Source organism: Falco cherrug, chromosome 6, assembly GCF_023634085.1.
Source record: "Falco cherrug isolate bFalChe1 chromosome 6, bFalChe1.pri, whole genome shotgun sequence".
Classification (NCBI taxonomy): domain Eukaryota; kingdom Metazoa; phylum Chordata; class Aves; order Falconiformes; family Falconidae; genus Falco; species Falco cherrug.
Window position 1 is genome coordinate 82,873,000 of NC_073702.1, and position 17,116 is coordinate 82,890,115.

Genomic DNA, 17,116 nt, shown 5'->3' on the forward strand with positions numbered 1-17,116 from the left:
TCGAATGTCTTCCTTCTTGCTCCCCTTGTATTGAATAGTTTCACTCACTTCATTCCTTGCTTCGTTCCTTGTTTGTTATTGTTTGTATTTATTATACTACTTTGGAATGTAAGCTCAGCACATGGCCCCACTGTGATAATTGAGGTGAAATGCAGGATCAAAAGATAATCCTTGCATTTAAGAAATTAAAATCTGAGTCTAGTAAAGGGAAAAAACAACTGTTAGCAGCTGGAAGCTTATTCACTTTCTTAAAATGTTTAAGTGAGAGGGGCAGAAATAGAAATAGAAGTACAGAACTTTCAAAATATACTAACAACATGCCTCCTATGAAAGAAAGTGAGGTTGAGAGAAGCTTTGGTTTTTGTTATTTGTAAACATTTGCAGTGGTAGTTTTAACAAGTAGCTTCATGTTTGGTTTCTTTTGTTGACAAATAACAACAAAATATTTGTTAAAGTTCCTGAATTTCTTCTCAATAACCAGACTCTTGTACTCCAGACAAAAAATGGTGCCAAAATACTGGAATTTGCCTACACTAGTTTAAAGCATTCTTCTGCAAGTATGCAGACTCTGCTCTGGTGGCATGTCACTAGAGCGGTGCTAAGATGGGAATCACCCAGAACACTGAAACTGACCGTGTCTGCTCCTCTTGAAGCCTTTGGTAGGAAAGTTAGGTCAATACGGGATGATTTGGAAAATCCAGGTTGTAACCTCTTCCTTGAAGAGGTTACTTGGTTTCACCTTCATGCTTCAAAAAGAAATTGGTTTTGTCTTTTGAATTGTAATTCCCCTTTCATGTACCGCTTAGTTATTTTGCTCTGAAATTCTCTGCAAGGAACAAACAGAAGTTCTACCTCCTTACCATTGAACAGCTCCTACTATCACTCTCCTTTCCTAATTTTTTTCTATTCACATACAATGTAAGAATATTTTTTTTTTTTTGCCTCACTGCATTTTCTGCACATTCTAGCCCTTATCTTACCATTCTCCTTCTTGGCGGGGGAGGGGTAAATGAAATCGTGCTTCTTCTAATGCCTTCCAAGTATTGATCATCACTGTTTACTCTCTTGATTTCCACTGTGTTCTCTGTGGAAACTTTGCAAAGTTTTGTCCACAGCTGTGTGAAGTAGATGTAAAATCAGTAAATACGTTGGTCCTGAACTTAGAAATCTCACTGTTAATGTTAGAAGTTGTCACCTCATTCCTGGGTCTTTTCACACCGCTACCTTCCTGCTCCATAGATTGGCAGGAACCTTGTAGCTTGCAGTAGCATCATTCATCACTCAGCCCTAATTGGTGTGAAACCACCTTTTTCTGCCTTTCTCTGTTAAGTTTTGAAAAGGTCCATTTTTACCAATGTACCCATACCTTGATTGCACCTCCTTTATATTTTCACTCTTTCCTGCTGTAATAGAGACAAAGCTATCAGCCAGCCAAGCCAAACTCTCCTGTGATTTGTGCTATTAACAAAAAGACAGACTGGCACGAGGATTGCAAAACTGTTACTACCCAAGCTTTTCTTAGCACAAAATGTATTTCTGGACTGCAGGAGTTCTACAGGTTTCCAATGTATGTCAATACCCTGTCAGTCACGGGGACCCTGTATGCCCATACACTGTAAGCATGCCTGCTTTGCGAGACTGTCAGTGGCTGTGTTTAACTCTGGGTTGATTCTAGTGATTTAGATGAATTTGCTTTGGAGCGACAGTGAAGCTGAACCCAGAAGATCTGCCAGCCATGCCATCTGCTACAAAGTTTCCACAAACCAGAAGCTGCAATACCCTTCTGTACAGTCTCAGCCTTCATGTGTTTTGCCATTTCAGGGAGAATTACATACTTTGCATTTACTGGAAAGCTTCCTAAAGCTTAGGTAGCTTTGCACTGGTACCAGTAAACAGGTGCAACCTGAATAATGGTGTATTTATTTTGAAACCTTACAACACTGAGGTGGCATCATCAGTATAACCTGATGGAAGTACCTTGTGAGATTTGCTGAGCAGTTAACCCTCTTCTCTCTACACAGATGTAGTAAACACTGCCAGACCTGATGAAAGAGCCATTATGACTTATGTTTCCTGTTACTACCATGCATTTGCTGGTGCTCAGAAGGTGAGACTGTAGAAGATGGATCAGATCTCATCCTTCACCTTCTGTCTTGTTTCTTTCAGCAGTTTTTCCTCTTCTGATCTTTTCCTCACTAGTTACTAGGACAGCATCTTAGAGCTGAGCTCATTTTCTGTTGCTTGATTTTCTCTGTGAGCCACTGTCTCGGTAGAGCCAGTAGTAGTCTATCCATTTGTTCCATAGAAACAAACCTTCCTGTCTCATCTTTCTGTATATTTACTAATAATATCCAGTAGGTTTTTGACAGCTGGTTACTGAATGGGATAGAGGACATTATTCTCTTTAATTGAACTTGTGTGCATTTGTTTGAAGCACCTTTAAAAATGCAAGATGAAAATAAGCTCATAGTGAAAAACTAATTTCATCAGGAGACTGCCATCTCTTTTCTCCCTGCTGGATATTATTCCTGCTACAGATGTCAAAGTCATCATATCAGACGCTCAGAAAATAAACCCTTCTCTTGTGCTTTCAGGATTGTTTTTAAAATGTTAAATGCTTAATGGTAAGTACAAACAGCAACATAAAATGTTGCTGCTATGCAAAACAGACACAGAAACACACACAGACATCTCAGAAGAACTCTGGAATCATGTCCTAATGAAAAGAAGGAAAAATGTAAAAAGCAGTTCAGAGCTGGACATACTTCAGGTATTAGTAATATAAAGAATACTGATATATAATGCTAAAGTTATAACTAACCCACATGCAACTTCCAGAGAACATCTCCCCAGATCAAAATGCAGTCTGACTTTCCTGTGTCTTAGTCAAAAAAACATTCTAAGTCACCAAACATATGTGTGCCAGTTTTTAAGCAGATAGTCCTAGTAAAATTAAGGTTGCTCCCCCTGTGACAATATTGCAGAATCAAGCTTATTAAAAAAATTCCACCTTTTTATAAGAGCTTATGTTGAATTTCTAGCTTACGTTTTTTTCTGTCAGCACCCATCAATCTAACACTAAATTTATTACAGCTTTGTAGAGTTTCTAGACTACAGGACTATGGACAAGAGAACAATCAGAATGACATTACGTTGTGCTTTTATTTATTCATCCTGTTTGCTACTCCTCGACTCTTTTGTTTTGTTTTGTTTTTTTCTTTTAATTTTTCCCCGCCTCTTGTAGATATTGTGAACACTCCCAAACCTGATGAGAGAGCTATCATGACATATGTGTCCTGCTTCTACCATGCTTTTGCTGGAGCAGAGCAGGTATAAATCAACTGTCCCTTCAGGTTGCTGTGTTTTTGATTGGTTGTTTCACATTTCCACTAGTTTATTAAAAAAACCTGATTTAGTACTTTGTGGTTTTAATTAACAATTGCAAATATTACTTGAGCACTAATACTCATTTTTAACCAACACTTGAACCTGTTTTAGTTAAATGTTGTGTAGCAACTTGAACTCCAATGGACATTCCTGTTTCTAATTTTGGGTCTTTATTTGGTGTTTGTAAAGATTATTTCAGAAAAACTATTTGAATATACTGTGAAGTGCAGTTATTGCTTGTTGCTACATCAACATCTTATGCATTTTCTGCATAAAAGAAAGTTTGACTTTTGGAGATGGAGACTATTTTAGACTTATGCTGAGTAGTAATTTAGGGCTGGATTGGCAAAGATGCCGAAAAATGCAGAAAGGCACAGAAGACATCCAACACATTATTTGTGCCCAGTTCCTGCTGAAGCAAACAGCATTATTTGTGGATCAAAGTACTAGTATAAAAGGCAAGAACATCAGCAGCAAATCTGTCATACAGGATAGGATTCTCACAAGCATGTCATTTTCCACTGTTCTGCTTCATACATTTCTAGCCTACAAATGCCAACTCACATGAAAAAAAATAATAAAGAACCCTTAAAGTAGTTGATAGTTCTCCATCCTCAGGATTTTATTTCCCTTCCTGTCTGGTAGGCCCCCTCCGCTGTGTCACCGCACAGCTGTGCTGTTGCACCCTCTTGCTTTTGGGTATGAAGGTTTGGCTATTCATGCAAAAGGGGGATTCCAAATACTCTATAACATAGAAGTCTACACAGATATTTACGTGATTGGGTATACTCCAGACTCACATTTGTATGAAAGTAAAGATCTGTGACGTCAGACTACTAATGTAAATTTTAAATACGGTAGAGCTATAAAGTGCCTTCACAAAGAAATTTGGCTGGAGGCATGAAAAGATTTGCTGTCAGTGGTTGAGTTGCATGTATTCTCAAGGGTATATATGCATATGATGTGTAGATACAGAGTGGTTTGGGACTCCTGCATCACATGCAGTGTATTTCCAGTGTGGCTAACAAATCTAATACTTTTTTGGTGTGATTAAAAAAAATAACCTAGTAGGTTAACTTTAAGAATGGCCTAAGATGTCTTTGAAAACCAAAGTTTTATTGGAAAACTACAATGGCAGTGTGAAATTCCCCTTTGTAAAATAAAGCTTCACTGCAACAAGGTGACTTCTGTGCTGATCTGTGCCTTATTCAGGCCATTGGAATCCGTGACTGCAGAAGGAGGGTAAATATATAAGTAACCTAGGAGCACAAATCAACAATTATAAAACAACGTGATTTGTATTTGCAGCAGACACATTCTCTTTCTCCAAGCCTGTACCTGTCTCAGAATGTGTTTACGAATATGTCCTGTTTATTTGCTGTGTTTTACAGGCTGAGACTGCAGCTAACCGGATCTGTAAGGTGCTTGCTGTGAATCAAGAAAATGAGAGGTTGATGGAAGAGTATGAGAGACTAGCAAGTGAGGTAAAGACAGCTGCATCTGTATTGTGGTGACAGTTATGTTCATGAGATGCTGAAATCTGAAAGAGTCATGGACTCTCTGCAAGACAGCAAAGTGAAGACACTAGGAGGGTAAATCTCACAGTCGCAGGGTAGAAAGCCGAATTGCCCAAGATCTCAAGGTTCAGGTGACTCCTTTGCCACAGACTTCCCGTGTGACCTCCAGCAAGTCACCAAGTCTCGTTAATGTGCCAGAAACGTTGTTTTGAGGACTGTCACTGGTCTGCCTCAAGACCAAGCTTGCTGTCTCTGTAATCTCCAAACACAGCCATCCTTGACCAAATGTGGAGCATACAGGATCCTGTCACTCCAGGCAAGCCTGTCGGCTGCTTTGTGTACGGCAAAGCAGACCTGGACAGGGTCTGCCAGGGTGTTTGCAGTGCACCTGTGAACACAGGCAGCAAATGAATGAAGAGGGGGGCACATTGCGCTCCTCCTGTCTTTTCCTGGTCAATGGGAAATTTGTTGTCAGGACTCCCGATGTGTAGTGCACAAGTGAAAGCCGCCTTGTCTTTAACACATAAGCTGCAAAAACATACTGAGATAATAGACACAAAGACAGTGCTACGTTGGCAGTGACAGACTTCTGAGTGAAGGTTTTTACGTGACCCGAGTGACTTGGCTGGTATGTGTCCTGATCTCATAACTATGACTGCTTGAGACATCAAGACCAATACTTTTGAAAGTGGCAAGTGATTTTGGGGTAACTCAGGTTTTTAGTAATTAGCTAGAGACACCTTACAGGTGTGCTCATCTTCCTGAAAATCAGGGTATTTCTAGAAATGCCTAGAATATCCGGGCAAATTAGTTGAAAAAATACTGTTCAGCTTTGAAAATCTTGTGCTTACTTGCCATTAAGGTACTGATACCAGCTGAAGTCAGTAATATTAAAATGGAGCAAACTTAATTAGGGTTTGTGCATTCAATATGATCTTTTTTTTTTGGTTGCTTTTTCATTGCCTTTATTGCAATTGTTTGCATTGGTTTGAAAGCTTTTAGAATGGATTCGCCGGACGATTCCTTGGCTGGAAAACAGGACCCCAGAAAAAACAATGCAGGCTATGCAGAAGAAGTTAGAGGATTTCCGGGACTACCGCCGCAAACACAAACCTCCTAAAGTCCAAGAGAAATGTCAACTGGAGATCAATTTCAACACCCTGCAGACAAAACTGAGAATCAGCAATCGACCAGCTTTCATGCCATCAGAGGGCAAAATGGTTTCAGTAAGTAAAGGAGACATCAATATTCTGTTCTCCGTTTTATCAATGTTCTCACAAAAGTGTTAATGTGAAAGATTGAAACATAATTTGAAGTCATCCTCAGAAACTTCTGTTTGTTGCACTCTGTCAATACCAAACCACTGTTTTTACACATTCTCTTTCATTCTAGAATCTTGCTTTCTCTTAAGCATGCTCCTGCCTCTTTGAAGGCTTTCCCCAAGAGCAAATTGTTTGCAGACAATACAGACGATACAGAGCTTCCTTTGGGAGCATTATCAATACTTCTTTATCAGTGAGGCTAATTGTTATTTATTTAAGCAAAACTCACAGTGGTTTCTCTGACATTTTGGTCATCAGATTTGCAGAAACAGATATTGCTCAATATGTGTTTTTGCTTTTTCTACTTTTTCAAATTAAATTTTCCTTTTTCTTGTGTCTGTGAAGATAAGAATAGTCAGTACCAAGAATTCTTACCTGCTGATAAGTATTGTGAGTTAACTGTGGGTCAAAATATTTCCTGTGAAATATAGCAAACCTGTTTCTGAACTCTGTTCTGTCATTGTATTTTGGTTGCCCGGATTTGATAAACAGATGATTGCCCTGTCTGAAAAGAGCTATTGTCTGCTCCTCACACGCAGAAGATAAGGGCCCTGTTACTTCATTTTCCTAATGATGCCTTTGAGCTTCTGAGGAAGCTCACAAAACTTTGTGCACCACAGCAAGTGAAATTCATTTGTATTCCAGATAAAACATGCACCGAATCCTCTTGATACTTATTATTTTGCTATTGTCAACTTCTGAGAGCAAAGCACTTTTATTCTGATAACAGATAGGTATGTCATAAAAGAACATGCACATTATAAAATGGGAGGTAAAAGCAATATATTGTGAAGACACTGAATGTGTAGCTATGCTTGGAAGCCATTTGTGTAAGGGTTCCTTTATGAACCCCCCTGAACAGGGCGTGCTATTGGAAGCAGAAGTCTGGGCTACAAGACTTCCTGAGCTGTCCGACATTTTCTGTGATTCTGTGATTTTACAAAATTGGAGCATAAAAACTTCTTTTTGGAGCAAAATTCCGAATGAATCAGAAATCTGCAAATTTGAATAAAAGGAGATTATAGTTTCATTGCTCTCTCCTATGTATTCTCTTCACAGGATATTGCCGGCGCTTGGCAGAGACTTGAACAAGCTGAGAAAGGCTATGAAGAGTGGCTGCTGAATGAAATTCGAAGACTGGAGAGGCTTGAACACTTGGCTGAGAAATTTAGGCAGAAGGCTTCCACTCATGAGCAGTGGGCATATGGTGAGCAGAGATGGCTTTTAACATTTTTCATGTTTTAATGTTTAAAGTTGAATTGTCAGTGCTGGATATTTGCCAGCCATAAGCTCGCTCAGAAGTAGTTTGGACAGTTTTACAAACCTAAAATAATGACACATAAAATTGCAGGTTCTGTTGACTATAGTCATGATCCTAACTTGTAGGCATGTTGCTAATTAAATGTAACTGTAAATATCATACTCTTGAGGTAGTGAGTCAAACTTCATGGGAATATTCAGTGTTTGAATAGAGGTCATTACTGCTAATAGATTCCTATATATTTGTACACCAGCAATTCAACCAGGAGCAGTGACACCACTGGTTAAGTATGAAATTATTAAGAGTTATTCTGAGTTGATTATCATTTGGTCATCATGAGGTTTTGAATAGTCCACATAAATGCCGTGATAACGGACTCATTTCTTCTTTGCTCCATACCCTGGATTACACCCCATTTACAGTTCTGTTTTGTAATGGCAGCCTAACTTTACAAGTCGTTGTAACAGCTATAGGACCATACACTGGCATGCAGTTTTGTTGGGGACCGTTAAACACGAATCTGCCCTATCACCCTATTGTTTGCCCTGACAATAGTCTTCTTGTTTCTGCCATGCTCCTGGCTTTTTCCAGCTAGAATCTTTTCATACTGTGAAAGTAAACCAGAATCCATCCCGTAACACAGTTGCTGGAAGCATACAAGGCTGTAGATGGCTGCCAAGCAGGTACTGGAAGTGAAACTACAGCGTTTATCAGCCCCTGAGAGCCTATTTTCCGAATATAAACTATCATGGTGACATGTTATGGCTGTTATGCAGGGAAAAACTTCACATAAGCTGGTAGCAAGTGGAACAATGGTCCCTTCTGGCTCTAGAATTCACAGAGCTGTATAATGCTATGTGGTGAGCTGCAGTGGTAGGGGCTGTCTGTGTACGTTCAGTTGTCCCAACGCAGGAGCTACTGAGGAGTAATATTTCGGGTTCTGATTTCCTCTTTGCTTTTCTACCTTTTTGTAAATAGGTTGGCATTTTCCACTTAAAATGCAGTGTGTGATACAAAAGGCAGCCACCCAACTCAGGTTTTTGTTGTTTTGTTTTTTTTTTTAAGTGCTGAAATGAATAATGAATTGAAGGCAGAACATGAAAAAGAATAACAGATCATTAGTAAGAGTGAAGCTGAGCATAGCAGTGCAATTTCTGGTTTCATGTCTACTCTATGAAAGACTTATCACAATAGCTTACAGCCCTATTTTTTACCATTATACCATTTTTATGCCAGTTTCTCAAGCAATGCAATACTTGCTATTTTAGACCAGTATGAACAGCCTATGCAAAAATCAAGGAATTACTGAGAGGTCTTTAAAAATATAAATTTCTAATTAATACTGTTTTGCTGACAATTTGCTACTGATTTCAATGCGGGCAGGACTTCATCTCATACATGCGATTTTCACCACCGTGCCTCAGTTCAAAATGTTGATTAAATTTGCAGTTGTTCTAACCAATAAATGAGTAAAAAATGACTATTTTAATTTCCTCTTTCAGGCAAAGAGCAGATCTTACTTCAGAAGGACTATGAATCTGCTTCTCTGACAGAAGTCCGCGCCATGTTAAGGAAACATGAAGCTTTTGAGAGCGATTTGGCTGCTCACCAGGACAGGGTGGAACAGATCGCTGCCATTGCCCAGGAGCTGAAGTATGTTCCATTTAAAGGCTTGCAGCTGCTGACATTTAACTTTGCGATAAACTCTTTCCAATGAATTTGATAGTGTCATAGGTACCAACGTAAGCATTCCAGAGATAGCTTCATAAGTATATTATCTGAGCTGGTCACTGAGACCTTTCCCTCATCTCCCCCTTACCCCCAACCAAATATGGATATTGAACTGACCAAAATTATTTGAAAACTCACATTTTAAAATCGACTTGACAGTAATCTTTCAGCATTAGCTCTACTGATGAGTCCATTGTGTGTTGATGGGAATCCTGGAGGTGTTTATTTCTCAGTTCATATGGTCTGCTGATAGGTACTGGCTATGAGTTGTTGAACTTAGAAAATTCACTTACACAATTTACAGATCAAGCATCTTCACTTTAAAATCAAGTATTTTCCCACAAACATATTGATCTTTTCAAAAAGCTTCACATCCCTAAATTATCTCTGTAGTAGTGGGCAGTGGACTGACTTTTCTGAAGATTTAGTTGTCTATAGTATACTTATTTTCACAAACTCTTCATCTAATATTTGCTATTTTATATATATTTGCTAATATATATAATATATAATATTTGCTAATAAAAAAAAAATATTGTCTGCATTTTACAGGAAGGGCAGTGGGGCATATGGAAACTAAATGGCATGCTCAGGGTCACACAAGCAATCAAGCATGCAAGCTGTCCTATAGGAGAGCAGGAGTTTAACCCACAGTTCCATCAGCTTAGCCACAGAACCATCACTGGGTCACTTAGCACCCTACACCCAGAGAAAACCCAACCAAAGCTGAGAACAATTCTACAACACCTTTAGGCTACATCTGTATTGTTGACATCAGCTGCATAGGTCAGGGATGCAAAAAGTCAAGGTCCCTGACTGACAAGACACCCTTAATGGCGGCAGAAGTCCTGACTGTTGATACGGTTACTCTGGCTAAACTCTGTCTGTATCGGTGGAGCTGGCTTTTGTTTGCGGGAAGGTTGTTAATTCACCTATGTGAAGCACAGTTTTGTCAGCAAAGCTCTGCCCCTGCTGACAGGACTAGTGTTACGTACTGATGTCCCTATTCTGGTAAAGTTGTCTCGGTGTGTACACCAAGCTAAGCACGTTTGAGTTTATAATCTTATGCAGTTAAATTGCAGTGGTTTTGTACTGTAAAACAGTGGTGCTACTGATCTGAGCGATTTGGCACATACTTCAATTCATTGCTTACCCACACTATAAATCTGTAAAGCCAACAGGAACAAATGTGTGGTAGTCATCAAAACAGGAGCCAAGATCAAAATTCTCAGATTCCTGCCCTTGGCTTCAGCTCTCCAAGCTTCAGTGTCTTACTTTCTTGAATAGGCAAACCAGTTACTACTCAAAAATCAAGTGTTAAAACCGTGCCTTCTTTTCATTTGGTGAAGGACCATGACTCATAAACAGCTCCACATCCATTAACAATTGAAAATTCAGAGAGTTGTCTAAAAATGTAGTTCATACCTGATAGCAGCAGCACTTACAGTAATTGTATAATTCAATTATACAATTTATAATTTAATTATAAATCATATTCATTTAATAATTATAATATAATAAGTATTTAGAAGAAAAACCTTATTTTTCAAATTTATTTAAAGGAGGAAAAGTAAAGCACAGTGGACAGAGTAAGTACTGGGGTTTGGTTAGTGTGAAAAAAATCCGAAAAACACAGAGAATGGAGATATCACTGAGTACGTGAGCTTATGAAATACCTTCTGGTATGCCTTGATCTCTGTTGTGAAGTTATTTGTTCCTCTCTATACTAAAGAAAGTTTCTGAAACATGTAATCATTGTTAATTCAGCTTCAGCTTTACAAGCGATGAGAAATTTTGGGAATGTCATATACATAGCACAGCATCTGCTTACCAGCGTTTTGAACCCTGTGTCCTTTACCTCCAGTGAGGCCAGTGAACGCTGTATCCTGTCTATTTTAGGATTGTCTCTTCTCAGATGTTTCAGTAATTTGCTGTGTGAAGTTAAACAAGTTATTTGTGGCCTGGGCTGCAAAGGTGCATCTCTAAAAGCAATAGGTTTTCAGCACCTTTGACTTCACTGCCTCTCCACACAATGGGGCTATCGGTGCCTGATTTTTCACTGAGATTCAGCAGCTCAGTTAGGCTTGGTGCCCTTGGAGAACACTGAATGAAAGGTCATAAAGGCCAGGTTTTATTATTACCTGCAAGCAAATAAGCAGCTTCTATTTAAATATTGATTTTAATTATTTATACATAATTCCTCAAACAATGAAATTCTAGAGAAAAACGCTAATTTCTTTCTCCATTCATATTTTTAAAGGATTGACTAATGTTTGAATGCTAAGAAATGTGCATTGGCACCTGATACAAAACCTATTGAAGTCAACGTGGGGTTTTTTTTTCTTGTTTTCTTTCCTTACTGGATCAGGCCTTTACAGAAATCATAATCATCTGTGTCTAAATTCCAAGTCGGTACACCTCCATGTTTTGTTTTAGTCAGTCTCTTGGCTGCCTAGTGTTGCTGTTTCAAAGAACAATTGCTGTGTGACCTTGAACTCTACTAGTTATTTTCCTGCCTGTTCTGGGATTTTGTGTTACAGCAGCTCAGTCCACTCACTGTGTGCTTAAGGGTACAGTTGCTACAAGCCTGTGGGTTGGTGCTGTTTAGATAAAAGGATTTGAGTGTGTGTGTGCACGCAGGTGATTCCAGCCAGGATGCTGCTATAAGATTGTTGTGTTCCAGCCTGTGTAGACTTAGACAATTCCTCAGCAATGAGGCATGCCAAGGCTTGGATGGGGCTATATACAAAGCTGGAAAAAGTCAGGCATTTCTAAAAAGGGATTTGCCATTTATGACATAGCAAATGCTAAACAGAATTTGAGTGAGCTGTACTATGAAATGTCATATTCATTTATGATCTTGTGTGCTCATTTCAATGTTTTCAATCACCAAGATAATTTTTTTTGAATGTAGTTTCTTGCATATCCATCACTTCCAGTATAGCATCTTGTTTTCAGCCAAGAAGACCGCTCTCTGTAACACTGGAGAGTCTTTTTGCTTCTGGAAACCTGGGCTCAAATTGTGCTTACGTGCATGATTAACATGAGCCTGGTTCTGAAGCAGTGCTAAAGCATGTTGCTCAGCAGGTTATTTTTGTGACACTATCACTATTCCTAAAGTGAGCTTATACTTAAGTGCTTCTCAGGATCAGGACAAAATCTGACTAAATTTGTAATTCTTTACAGATAAGATTGAATTACTTCTAAGATCAATAGGAATGGTTTAATGATTTTTAAATTCCAAAGGCTGCAGATTTCAAATAACCAAATAGAAATGATTGTTCTCTTAGCTCTGTAATACACATGCAGCAGTACTTTGTGTATACACGATAAGCAAAATTTCTTCTTACAAAATGTGAAATCTAGTCTCTTCACAGCTTCAGTGTTGAGAGAGATACAAAAAATTAATAGGACAAAGAATGTAAACCTGTGTTTTATTTCAAGTAAATAATCTCCTATGAGTTACTCCTTCCTCTACTCCTGCTTTAAGCAGAAAAACGTTCTTTGACACATACAATACAGTCACTTGAAGTAAACTACAACAGGCGTGGAGAGGCAGTGGAGCTACACTGTTTGATGCCAAGTGGTAATCTAACTTGGGATTTTTGACCCACACAGGAGTGCCCTTTTTAAAAGTTGTTTTGGTAATATTATTCTCCTACCTATTTGTCCACAGCACATATCCCTTGGAAGAAATAGGATAGCAGAGATATTATGGGGAATGACTGAACCTCCCTGGCAGAGCTGGTGGAGGAACGTTGCACATTACCTTCCGGGACTTTGACCAGAGCTAGTACAATCAGTCCCTCACTTTCATGGAAGGGCACCTGCCCTTATTCTAATTGACAAAAGGGGATAAGTGATCCGTTGAAACAAAAATAAAATTTGCAGTACTTTCAGGGATGTGACCTGGAGTATCTGAAAAAATACCCTGTCCATATTCTGGTATATTAGATTTGGTATGTGAAAAGAGACCACAATACAAATCTTCATATCTCATCCACTTAGTGAACTCACAGGTCACACAGGAACGTTATCCAATAATCTCAATATGCTATAATGAAAAAAAACAACTTCCAGCCATGGCAGTAAAATATATCTCAGCCTGTTTCACCCAAAACACCATGCTTTGTTGCATCCCTTGAAGACTAACAAAAAGGCTCGCTCCAAAGGAAGGAAGCGTGTTTTCAAGTTATGGAGCCCTTGTATAGTATGACTTGTTGGCAGCTTTCTCTTTATGTATTACAGTTCTACTTTTACAGTTTTGAGTTGTTTCTATTATATTTTACAATTGTTATAGCATTTTATTGTTACTTGGTTTATTATCCTTCACTTTCAACAGTTGCTTGATTGCAGCACACTTGAAGCCTCTTCTAAACATCTCAGCTTTATGCTGAACCAGATTGCTCTGACTGGACTTAGAGGAGGAAGCATGAATGCTGCCCCTGGCCTAGTGTGTGGCTTCCTAGAGGAAGGCTACCTCTGTTCTCATCTTGTCCTCTGTGAATCTCTAAGTTACTGGCAGAGTGATTTGTACATGCCTCTCTCCAATTGCCTAGAGAAAAATGCTCAAAAGAAGGGAACAAATTCGATCTGCATTTAATGTCTTGTTCAAGCCTTAAAGTAAATCTTAGCTTCATGTCGCCATACTGTCACATAAAAGTCTCAGCAATGTTCAGTACTGGGCAAAGTGTCCTCAAGGAGCAGCAAAGAGCTAAGTTCAGTGGGTGATGATTAATCAGTAGAAGTGAACTTCCAAAGTGCCAAACACATGTATTTTACTATGGTCATGATGGCTGCAGGAGAAGCAAGGAGATTGTCTGCCATCGAGATCAAAAATTCTATTTGAGACAGGCTCAGTTCAGAATCTCAGGATAGAGCCTTGAAAAGTTATTCCAGTCTTAGGCAGAATAGTAAGTTCCTTTCGGTCAAGGTAATATAAGACTACTAAACAGGTGCAAAAGCAGTGCTAGCTGCTGCATCCTTTGTGGGTGAACCGATTCATGCTGGTGGCATACGTGGGCCTGGAGAATCCTGTTCACTGAACCAGCCAGTTCTAGGGTGGAGCTCTGTGATGGGTTGCTGGAGAGGAAGATGAAAACTGTTCTCTGTGCCCCAGATCTGAGCAGCCCCTATTAGTATTGCCAGGCCTGTGAGAGAGAGATCATGTTTTGAGTGCAACCTGAGGTCTGTTTCTCAGTTAAATAATTTCAAAGTGTATGAGGCTGGAAAGGATCATTGCATTATTTAAAAGGAAATGTGTATTTCAGGCCAATTAATTTAAAACTGTAACAATCTTCAGAAACCTGATAAAGCCCCAGACCAAAGTGTTCTGGTCTTCGGGAAATCAAATTGCTTGTGCCACAGGCATAGCTGAGACAAAGATGTTTAGATACCTTAATTGTCTTAAATACCTGCACGTTACAAGTGGGTACTTGATTTTTCTCACAACAGAGGAGGTCGATCCTGTTCCAGCGCTGTGCTTCTTGAAATGCTGAATGTCTAGATTACACATGTCTATACTGCAACACTTGCTTACCTGGAGGAGAAATACTGGGGGCAAAAAAAAAGAGGGGGGTGGGTGGGGGGGAGAGCGGAATTACTGAGGGCCAGTGGAAGAGTGTAGACAATGCAACTGCTCCTGTCTTTCAGACAGTCACACAGATTTTTATCTTCACTCTTAGTGAACTGGACTACCATGATGCTGCAAGTGTCAATGATAGATGCCAAAAGATATGTGACCAATGGGACAGCCTGGGAACACTTACTCAGAAAAGGAGAGAGGCACTGGAGGTAAAGCATATAACACTGATCAGCAGCTCAGCTGAGGCAGGGAGCGGGGAACGAACCATTTGTTTCAGATCTGGAAACAGTGCAGTCGAGCACCCACTTTGGAATCTGAACAGCAATAACCCCTTTCCTCAGATCTCCATTTCATTTCGGTGTGGTTTTATCTGCAAACAGATTGAATTGCTCAGAGCAGACTTGACAATACTCAGCTGCCAAGGACAGTCCTAAAGCAGCAACAAATGGCATGCTGTTTATAGCCCCACTTTTTGGGAATTTGATGTTCAGCAAGGATAACAAAAGCCCTTAGGTGTTTACCTTTTCATACTTGTCTGAGTTTAATCAAGTGTGCTACAGGATAATGGCTAGCACTGGGTTAATTTTTTGGTGGTGAGTATTCCAACGCAGTGAGATACTTCCCAAACCCTTGTTCCTTAAGAAAAAAAGAAGTCACACACATATGACAAGGTGGAAAACATATGCCTAACTCCTCCTTTTTGTATTTACAAGAAATGACTAAAGTAAGATTAGCAGATTTTGATTTGCAGATAGATTACAGTAACAAAAATACTTCAAATATCATTAGTGAAAAAGTAATTTCACCTATTAGCCTTCAAAGGCACACACCCCTTTCAACATGTTGGATAGAAGAGTATCTTTACTGCAATGCGTCCTATGGCCTTGAGTCAGAATCCTTAAAGCAGGTGGTGAGATCAGTTGACAATACAATCAATTGCTTTTGTAAAGATCAGGCATGACTTTGTGCATGGCAGGGTATGTGTGCGGAGTTAGGTCTTGCCCTAGTAACAAAGGACTGTACCTTTCCCAACCTGTACAGAGGACGGAGAAATTGCTTGAAACAATTGATCAGCTTCACCTGGAGTTTGCCAAAAGAGCTGCTCCTTTCAACAACTGGATGGAAGGCGCTATGGAAGACCTACAGGACATGTTTATTGTTCACAGCATAGAGGAAATTCAGGTAAGTGGTTGTCTATGTTTTGACTTACAGTCATAGGGAAAATAAGAAAGGAAGCTTTTCCTTCCTGGTGAGTAAAACATCTGTAAGAAAAAGAAACCTTACCTGTCTGACATTTTCTTTGTGTTAGGCAATGTCTGCTCTATTATAAATAGGGCTCTTCATTGATATGAAAGCATATTCCAGAGATCATGGAAGAAGCGATGGTCCTGATAAAGTGAATGAGGGCTGTTTCATGAATGTATCTACACGTATGATTTCCTGTATCTACAGATATATGTAAACAGGGTGTTTGAGAGGGTGAGAGAAGAGCTGTGCTTATTTACAGCAGATCTTCCAGATGTTGGAAGAAACATTAAAGTTTTCATGCTTTTCCTCTCTGTTTCTGATTTTAGAGTTTAATCTCTGCACATGATCAGTTTAAAGCTACTTTGCCAGAGGCAGATGGTGAAAGACAGGCCATCCTGTCAATCCAGAACGAAGTTGAAAAAGTTATTCAGAGTTACAGCATGAGAATAAGCGCAAGCAATCCTTACAGTACTGTTACTGTGGAAGAGATTCGTAGCAAGTGGGAAAAGGTAAGCATGCTAAATTCATAAATAACATAGTATTCTAGTGTAGGAATACTAAGAATATTCAGAGAACTTTATAATAAATCTGGAGATTACTCTAGAATATCAGATGCCAGAATGAACTTTCTACAGTACCTTATGCTCTCCCTTACGTTTGCTAGGCTTGCTTCAGAATATCCCTTGCTCCCATCGCTCAATATTACCTATGTCCTTTCTAGGGGGGCAAGAGAAGCAGGTGTTGGGGCTAGTGCAAGCTGGTGGCTGGCCAGCAGATGGGCCAGGGGGTCCTGTTAAAAGAAGAGAAAATTATTTTATTCTTTCTCTCAGTATAAACTGAAGTTCATGCATCTCTTCTACACAGCTTCTACTTTTCACAAATGTAAAAAATGAGCACCTTTAGGATCATTAGTGTCCTGTCCAATTAGACTGAAATTGGCAATTACCTTAAAAAATTACTGAGGAGGGATTAAAGGGAGGCTCCTAGAGCTATCGCACAAACTTTATTTTGTTAGTGACCAAGACAGATAATATGCTGAAGGGAAATGATTGTGTAGAATGTATAA

General features: G+C 39.3%; 1 protein-coding gene across 7 annotated transcripts in view; it reads left to right on the forward strand.

The window, feature by feature from the left end:
* Window positions 1–17,116, forward strand: part of ACTN2 (actinin alpha 2) — a 69,808-nt gene that overhangs the window by 39,588 nt on the left and 13,104 nt on the right. For 5 of the 7 annotated variants that reach the window (XM_005436547.4, XM_005436549.4, XM_005436548.4 and 2 more), the window contains exons 8-15: window positions 2,022–2,107; window positions 4,779–4,871; window positions 5,900–6,130; window positions 7,286–7,433; window positions 8,990–9,140; window positions 14,903–15,011; window positions 15,844–15,984; window positions 16,377–16,559. In XM_005436547.4, the coding sequence (XP_005436604.2) occupies window positions 2,022–2,107; window positions 4,779–4,871; window positions 5,900–6,130; window positions 7,286–7,433; window positions 8,990–9,140; window positions 14,903–15,011; window positions 15,844–15,984; window positions 16,377–16,559 (1,142 nt within the window). Of the gene's footprint in view, window positions 1–2,021; window positions 2,108–3,244; window positions 3,331–4,778; window positions 4,872–5,899; window positions 6,131–7,285; window positions 7,434–8,989; window positions 9,141–14,902; window positions 15,012–15,843; window positions 15,985–16,376; window positions 16,560–17,116 lie in introns of all 7 variants that reach the window. The other 2 variants (XM_027801554.2, XM_005436546.2) reach the window with 1 other exon arrangement.